Source organism: Alligator mississippiensis, chromosome 9, assembly GCF_030867095.1.
Source record: "Alligator mississippiensis isolate rAllMis1 chromosome 9, rAllMis1, whole genome shotgun sequence".
Taxonomy (NCBI): domain Eukaryota; kingdom Metazoa; phylum Chordata; order Crocodylia; family Alligatoridae; genus Alligator; species Alligator mississippiensis.
The window spans coordinates 72,686,125-72,694,902 of record NC_081832.1 but is presented as its reverse complement, the minus strand read 5'-3'; the positions used below and the strand labels follow the sequence as shown (position 1 = coordinate 72,694,902).

General features: G+C 41.9%; 1 protein-coding gene across 1 annotated transcript in view; it reads right to left on the bottom strand.

Moving 5' to 3' along the window:
- Nucleotides 1–665: 665 nt before the first annotated feature.
- Nucleotides 666–8,778, bottom strand: part of SPOCK1 (SPARC (osteonectin), cwcv and kazal like domains proteoglycan 1) — a 498,679-nt gene continuing 490,566 nt past the window's right edge. The window contains exon 11 of the mRNA XM_006261659.4: nt 666–7,332. Within this exon, the coding sequence (XP_006261721.2) occupies nt 7,142–7,332 (191 nt within the window). The 3' untranslated portion in view covers nt 666–7,141. The remainder of the gene's footprint in view (nt 7,333–8,778) is intronic.

Sequence of the window (8,778 nt, the reverse complement as noted above, 5' to 3'; positions counted from 1 at the left end):
CCTCTTTACAGTCCCTTTATACTGACTAACATGTATGGAAATACAGTAGAAAAGAGATGGGGAAACTATTTTCCATGGACTACCTAGCAATTTTATTCTTTTACTGTTGAAGGCTTAAAGTCAACTCTTCGTCTTATAGTGAAAATAAGCTTCACTGGATGATATTAATTGATTTAATGACTCAGTCATGCACACACAACAGATATTTATACAATTATGAATTATAAATGGGTTTTGTTGTCTTTCCTCATTGTATATTCATTTAATTTTAGCTTGATTTATATTGTAGATAATGATGTTAAAATGCCTCTCTTTACAGCGTAGCCACGGACCTCTTCAGGAGGGACTTATTCAATAGAAGCTCCCGATTTGCAAACTTAATTAGGGAGGAAACAAGATTGGAAAAAAAACTAAGTTAATTAGTTTCTTTAAAAAAAATCAGTTTTTAATACACCCAGTTTTTGGTTTTTGCTTGAAAGTACAGATTTCTAAAGACATGACATTAACTTCACAGATTAACAGCCGACATTGGACAGAGGTACAGGTATAAAACTGAAATATAACATACACCATCCACTTCAGCACATGATTAAAATGCTGACTCAACACACTGCAGTACTTTGAATCCCCATAATTTAATAAAACAAAAGGCAGGCAATAAGGAATGGCAGACAAATTAAAATTTATTGAGACAGACAGAAATGCAGCTATTTAGGACTACAGTTAAGCATTTACAGGTAACCAAAGAGGTTAGCAAAATATTCACATTCCATTTAACTCCGTATGGAAAAAAGCATTCAGAATTTACTCTGCTATTCTAATTTACTATGAGAGTCTACATTCCGGTTACAGTAGGGACATCAAACTTAAACACGTAATATTTGGATCTCTCCTTACAGTGCTACACATTTAACAGTAACGGACATCAGCAGCATTGAGAAAAGTATAAAAAGACCAAAAATCACCTACTGTAGAAAGGGCTCTTTGATGTGGAGTATAGTATCTGTACAAAGCAGTCTATGTATTAAAGAAACTTGAATGGTATACAGAAGGGACTGCAATGAAAGCCAGAGAGTGGAAGAAGCTAAGCTTGAGAGATCTGCGGGTGGGTAGCATTTGCGACCCTCAGATCTTGTGTCATTTGCTGCTCGGGGGGAGAGAATGCTACAAAACTTCTAATATCAACATATTCCCATGCCAGAAATGTACACTGAGACTACAGACTAGGCTGAATAGGTAAAGAGAGCATTCACTAACAAACCGTGTGGTTTTTAAATATAAACTTTACATTTGAAATAGAAACTGTAGAATAAATATTAAATAAATGCTTCCAATGGTTTAAATAATAGCCCCCTCCTCCTTCCCCCCGCCCTCCCCCAAATAAAATTCACGCCCTTGGAGTGTTGACAGAAAAGGCTGAAAACAACAGCAGAAAACCTGCGCTGGCAAGTAAACTCGACTTGGGATGTCCCTCAGCCGTAATGAAAAAACCACCTAATGCCTTGGAACGGAGCGGGACTCGGGACTGCTCGTTGCGTAAATCTTCGGCATCCTTAGTGCCTGTTTCCATCTTTCCCTTTTGGAGGGTCAGTGTTTGGAGGCAAATGGACTATATTTGACGTTGCAACAAAAATGGAAGTTGAAAGCAACCCGGGAGCATCTTAACTACCTCTTCGCATGTCCCGGTTGTCATTCAGGACAAACACGAGAAAAGGGAGGCTTTATTGGCTGCACTTTGCCATGGCCACTGGCTCTGGGAACTGTGCACTAAGTGCCTCATTTGTTTCAAGGAACAGCAAAGGACTTTGGGTAGTGCCTCTTCTAAAATTCGTAGGAAAAAACATCAAAAGAAAGAACTCTGCTTTGTCATCACTCAGTTGAGAGCTTGATGGAGCCTGAACCATGGCTGTACTTTGAAACTATCTGCATTAAGGTACCGACAAGTTACCAACTGGGAGTACTACATTTTCTAGGAAACAGGGTGACTGGCAAAGTTAAAAAGTTACGATGAGTCAAGCTGGTAGACCTGGAATCTCCACCGGATGGTTTTCTACAGACTTCAGTGGAGTTTTACCTCACCTTGGACCTTCATTGGAGTGCCCCCAGCCAAATATATTCTTAACTTCCTCTTCAAAGAAAAACAGCTCTATATATCAGGCTGCGCAGACCACAAGGCCTTGTTCTTTTATACATATGGAACAGTTTCTTTAAATGATACATACATGTATGCTTTGCTAAAACAGGTCAGTGAAGTTGCTTTCCTTGAATTATGGCCTATAACAGAAAAGTGCTTAAGCACGTTCTTCAAGTTAAGTGTACTTAAATAATTTCTTGACTAGTCCTGAACCTTGAATAGACCTGCGAGCCTAACAACAGCAAATGGCTTTGCAGAAGTCTCCAGCAAATGGGATCACACAGGGTGCTCTAGCAGCAGCTACCCAAGGCCAAACAGCCTCCAGTTGTGCGTGTACAATTCTGTTGATAATTGCTTGACTTTGTGCAGGTGCATCTGTGCACACGTCTCAAGCAGTAATATATTCAGTTTTGCTATGTTAGTTAGTTCATGTTTTTTCTGAACGTAAAAACAGCTGCCCTTGCCTGAGAGACTCAGGTGATTAGCAACTGGAATTTCAGGCCATATGCGAGGGAGACCGGAGATGCAGACTTGAGGGCAGTGGAGTGGCAGAAGGGCTTGTTCAATGAAGCCGTAAGGCTGTGCCTGCCCCCGGTGTAAGTAGTACGAGGCGGTCACTACTCCCCTGCATTTCCCTGCAGGGGTCCTGCTCACACAAGGTGTGTATGAGGGGATTTGATCCCCCTTGGGGCTTTAAATGATGCATAGTAGTTTGTCAGTCTGCGGCACAGCTGCAATGCTAGGAGGATATTGGGGTGCTGTCAGTTTGCTCAAGGGACCGTTGTGTGGGGTTAAGACCGTTTTTCGTGACAGGAAGTAGCCTTCTGATTTTATGTTAAGTTGGAGGCTCCTCCCACTTTGACAGTGAGGCCAAGTGCGGGTGACCTGTGGTCTCGAAGTCCCACACTGGAGGGCTCATGGGCCAAAGGCAGAGACAATTTATCTGGTTAAAATAAACCCCAGCATGAAGACAGCCATGACGTGCAACATGCTGAGTAAGCAATTTGGCGATGCAAAAATCCTGGATATCAAAAAAGGCAAGTAGAAAAAAATGCTGGATAAATTCCAGACGTTTCCAAAAGTGGTTTTTCAAGAGCTAGAAGCAGAAGAAAGGGATTCAAAGCTTAGTTTCTCGAGACAGTTGCCAATTGTTGGTGCAGTCTGGTGCCCACAGGACTTCTGTGGTTGACCTCTCAGTGGTTCTTCAACCAGTCTAACTCAAGTGAAATCAATGGCATCACTCCAGGTTAACAACAGTGAACGAGGTCAAGATCTTGACCGTTTTGCTGCTTTTGCCACTCATTATAATGACAACACAGAACGGTGCTACTGGGTCAGATACAGTTTAGTCGCATCAATGCCTCGACAGGCCTTACGTGGCATATGAATATCTAATGAAAATGGAGTAAATGGAACAGTAACCTCAAATGGAGCAGACTCGCCTCGTAGCAGGAAGGACAAATCCTCGTAAAACTGAGTTTTATTAAGTTAATTGACTAATGTCCCCAAAGAATCTGCTTTTTACTCTGAAAAGCCCTTCAGTGCTAGAGATCTCACTGATGCAGAAATACAATTCATGCTTTTTGATTATTGCTGTCGTATTGTTTTGTGAAACTCTTTTTGAAACTATTTGAATATCTAAACTATTGAACTATTGAATATCTAAAGGGTCAGGAGGAATTAAAATTCGCCCCGCACCTCCGGTCCTAAAGTGCAGTAGGTTCCTACATTGAAGCAATGCCAACTACAAAGTTCCCCAGATGGCTGCACTTAGATACCCAAATCCCACCTAAGCTGTGTTGTGATCGGGATTGGTGCGAGGTGTTTCAGCACCAAATGGTGGGTACCTACTAGACTGAGCCAGATCTGGCCCATTGGAGCTCTCTCTATAGCACTCAATGGATGGTGTACAAACATAAAAAGTCAACTCTAAAAGCAGACTTACCAGTTTCACAGAGAAGAGACAAATAATCACCCGGACCATGCAAAACAGTGGCGTATTTATGTTGTTCACCCGCACACTCTCCCCCCAACTTCAGTGGAACCAGGCATTCATTATCTTGCCTGAACCAGCATGTAGAGGTGGTTCATGCTGTCTGATTTGAGCTAAATAGCAAGCCCTGACACACAGGGGAGGAAGAGGGTGAGAACAGCACTGAGCTTATGAACGGCCTCATCCTCACAGGTACGTGGCTCTCGGCCCAGTGGCAGGATGGGGCTGTACACAGCCAGCATACAAGAAGGACTGGTAGGGTTGAAAAAGGGTGAAAAACAGGTGGGATCATGGCTCCATCTCCATGGGGGGAATATGGAGGCACAACGCCTTCCTCAGGTTGCTCCTGGGGTAGAAAGGCTGCATGTTATCTCCTATCCAAAGCTGACCAAAATCTTGCCTTAAAAAACAACTGCCATGAATATGAGTGGATTGTAGGACTTATAGTAAACCTTTAATGCCAACAGTTTTTGTTAAGAGCCGAGCCCTTGTAGCATATTTGCAGATACAAGCTGGTTTTTATGTGTCTTTCCTGATGATGTTTGCTGCATACACGATTCCTACTCTCGTGTCGTTTTCCCGGTGTGTTGCATCACTGTACCGGCAAATCCCTTGAACGTGGATGTGAATGGTGCCTGTCCTTTTACATTCTGCTCAGCTATACAAATTATCACTACCTTGATAATCGAAGCAAAAAAATGATTCATCTCCTCAGACAGGCTCCTTTTGTAATGACCAGATTTTCTTTCTGTAAATCAAATAGCAGGCAAAGGCTTTGAAACAACTCTTTAACAGGAAATCCAGCTTTTGTGGGTGTAATTATCATCAGCTGGAGCATCTGTGCATTTCTGCTCCGTGTATTTATACACACGCAGCCCCAGGCCAAATATATAAATTGCACAGCTTAAAATGTTTTAAATCTCAGCTAGCAGCACCCCATGCCTGTGAAACAATATCAGAGTCCATTGCTATGTCGGTATAATAAGATCACTTTAATGCAGTAGCTTTTCCAACATGAAGCCATAGGGCTGGAGCCTGAAAGTCCTCAGCTGTGTAAGCACTTGCAGTGAAAAGGACGTGTCTTCAGGCCTTTATATGGAAACCTTTAAACAATAATTTTATCCTTGATCACCAGAGCCCCGGGATAAGCATAAGTGGGAGACACAGACCAGAAAAAATGACCCGGGACTCAGCTTTCATAAGAAAAGTGAATTCAGGCTCCTGGCCTAGGGTGACAGGTGAAACGTGCTGCTTGCTGTATGAAATCTGGCATTTATAGTGGCAGGTTTCATTTAGCAAACTGGACATTGAAGTGATATTTAAACCCCCAAAACTAATCATGGAAGAAGCAAGATAGATAAGCAGGCAAAGTACTACTTACATAGAGCAATGGCCTGGGGTTAAACTATATTGCACAGCTGCTTTGAAAAGTAAGTCAGTGAGTTTGCAGTAAAGAGGAGACTGTTGAATGGAAAGCTAAAGTTGTACTCTGAAAAGCCACTGGCCTAATTCATTTCTGGTATAATACCACTGACATCAGTGGAACTACTCGTGTGTTAGGGCTATAGGAATTAAAACCTCTCGTGGATCATTTTTGTCCTCTTAAGTGCAAAAATGAATTTGCAACAGAAATATATTTCCTCCCTTAACTATTTGCACGTACTGTGTTTTCTGATCATCTGAACTAAACAACAGTAACAGAAGACGTGATAAGGTGCATTCACTTTATCAATGAATTACAACAGGAAAGGACAGGGAAGAATGTCATTGCAGCATGCTGAGCTGCCGCTGGAGAGATAGGAATGAATGGGAGCAATTTAATGAATTACAGGTTTCATTTTGATAATGTTCTTTTCTTTTATAGACACGTACGAGAACTTCATATTAAGCAGAAGAGATGTTCGTCTGAAATATCCCTGCCTAAGGTAGTTTCTAAACAGATCAAATAAATATTAACTATTTAAAATAAAGCAAAGGACAGCTTATTACTTTTAATGGTTAGTGCCTCTGACAGCTTCATTGCATTTGAATGGGGAATCACTTAAGAATAAATGAAGCAAAGGCAGATCTATTGGCACGTTGTTCAGGAAACAGAGGCAGCTCCCATGAAATAAGTGCAAACCGGTCCCAAAACAGAAGGGCAAGATTTGCTGGTTGGGAACTGGTCACAATGATCTAGAGATGCAAAGCAGTCTCTACTCAAGCCCTTAGAAAGGGGGTTATAATCCCATTCTCCTCCTACGTGGTCTGAACTCAGCTGTAGCCACAGGGATGTAGCATGTTTAAGGGGCAAGACCACATTGTGTTGAACAAGGAAACTTGTTTTCTCATTGTAAATGATCTGATCCTGCAGCTTTCAACCACCTGGAGTTTTGCCATTGACTTCAGCAAGGGCTGGACTGAGCTTGTAGTAATCATTCTTAAGAGAAAAACTCATAAACAGGTTGCTTTCTGATGTTAACCCACTAACGGTAGGGTAGTAGGGAGGGATGACTTACTGTACAGAGATGACTTACTCTTTAATGGAAAATGCCGAACAGAGGAAAGAAACCGAGCCACCTGCTTTTCCATACACCGTACCATTTTAAAGCAAAGCAGTTGCTTAGAGCACGATCAGAAAGATTCAGTTAAGAAATTCAGTTTTGACAAAACCTCTCTGATGTTGATAATATAAAGAGGGCTTCTAACACCTGCATTGGTTTGCCGAGCCCCTTCTGCATTATATTTTTATTTCAGAAGATACGTTTAACAAGCTTTGCAGATGGGGGTTAACCTATGAAATGTTGTTGAAACAAAACTTATTGCCCTGGCGATGGACCAGAAAAAAAAGGGAATAAACCGTATTGAAAACAGTAGTTGGTTGGAAAAAACCCCCCATCTCCGAAATTATATATACTGTACAAAATTAAACAGTGGAGCAAGAATATTTTGTGCCTGGTATTTTTAGATACAATTGCAGAGATATGAAGTGACTTGCAATATTGTGCAAACATGAGTCCTCCGAACTGTGGGAACTACCATATATAACCAATTTCATCATCCTTATCATCATCTTCATCTTCATCGTCCTCATTAGCCGCTCTTACATGAATCTTCAATTTCCCTTCTTTGTCCTTTTTTGCTGCTTCGTGTTCCTCTTCAAGATCATCCAGCAATACGACAGAACCACCGCTGCCAAAATCCCCTGAGGTTTCTTGTTCCTCTTCTAAAATAGGTAAGAGTTAAAGGTCATTCTTTTACCCAGCACCTCCAAAGACTTTTGAATCAACATTTGTTAGTATCCCTATTATTCAAGCTACTTCAGTTTTGGCACTAAACTGACTTTTAAAAGAGGAAATTTTGCGAAGTACAGCACAAGTGCATGTAAAAACAAGCATTCATCTACTGTGTGTACAAAGCCACATGACTGGAAAGGAATGAATGGAATTTGATAACAGGATTAAGAATGAGATACAGAGATCACGAGATTTCTGGTTGACATCTGTCTAAGGAAAATGATTATTATCTGATAATTATTTGGAGGTATATATGGAGCGAAAAAAGCCTGTGTTTTGTTACTGAAAATCCATGGTATGTGAGAGACGTAGTTTCCTTTCACCTGGAAAGTTCTGAAATTCAAAAAAAGTCATCCTGGTTCAGGATGAAATTTTATATTTCAAAAATGGAGTGAAAGGAATTCAAAAAATGTCAGCACGCTGCAAACTGCAAATCTAAGGGAGAGAGTCCAGTTAGTCAATCGAAGTGTTTTATTCTGACCATTTTAAAATGCTTTGTTTCCTTTTAAAGTATTAATTGAAACATACTTTTATACTAGATTAAATTTTAAAAATGAAAACTTATCCTGAGTAAGAAAACCAAAATTTTGCATTTGAAAATGTTGAGATGAAACCTTTCCAAATGTATCAAATGCTATGGCCGTGTCCAGACAAGCGTGGCTGTGCGGTATGTGGCACTGTCCCATGGCGCCACACAATGCACATTTAGATGTTTTCTGCTCTGCTACCTTGCAGCATGGGTTTCTTTTTTTTGACCCTGAGAGATCCCAGGGTCAAGAAAACCCACGCAAGAAAAAAGCAAGGCAGCACACATGGAGACCTGAAACTGGAACCTGGCTGGCCAGCGCCACGCTCTAGCTGCCGGCCAGGCTCCCAGCTGCAGAAGCGCTGTGGCTGCAGCTCCCCAGCCCCCAGGTAAGGCTGCTGGAGCCAGCACAGTTGCTCCACTACCCCACCCGGGGTAACCTGCTGCACACCAGAAGGTGCGTGACATGGGTGTTCCCCAGGGACAACGAGCAGCGTGCCGCAGCTAATTGTCCCTGGGGAACCAAATCTCCATGCTCATCTGGACCCGGCTTATGAGTCAAGAAAGGTTTGAAAACTGCCCCCTTCCAGGTAATAGTTTTGGTTTTGATAAATGAGCACTTTTTGACCAGTTTTAAACTATGTTATAAAATCCCCATTGCTATTAACTCTAAGGGTATAAGCAGATGTTACCAAACAGAGCGGATTAGCTATGGTGGGATGTGTCCTGCCACAGCTGACCAGCTTCATGGGGTGAAACGCACCTTGCCTGCTCTCCCACATCAGGCAGAGGCCCGATGCCGTGTGACAACAGGCAACACGTTAGCTATTTTGAGAGATGTACCTTGGAG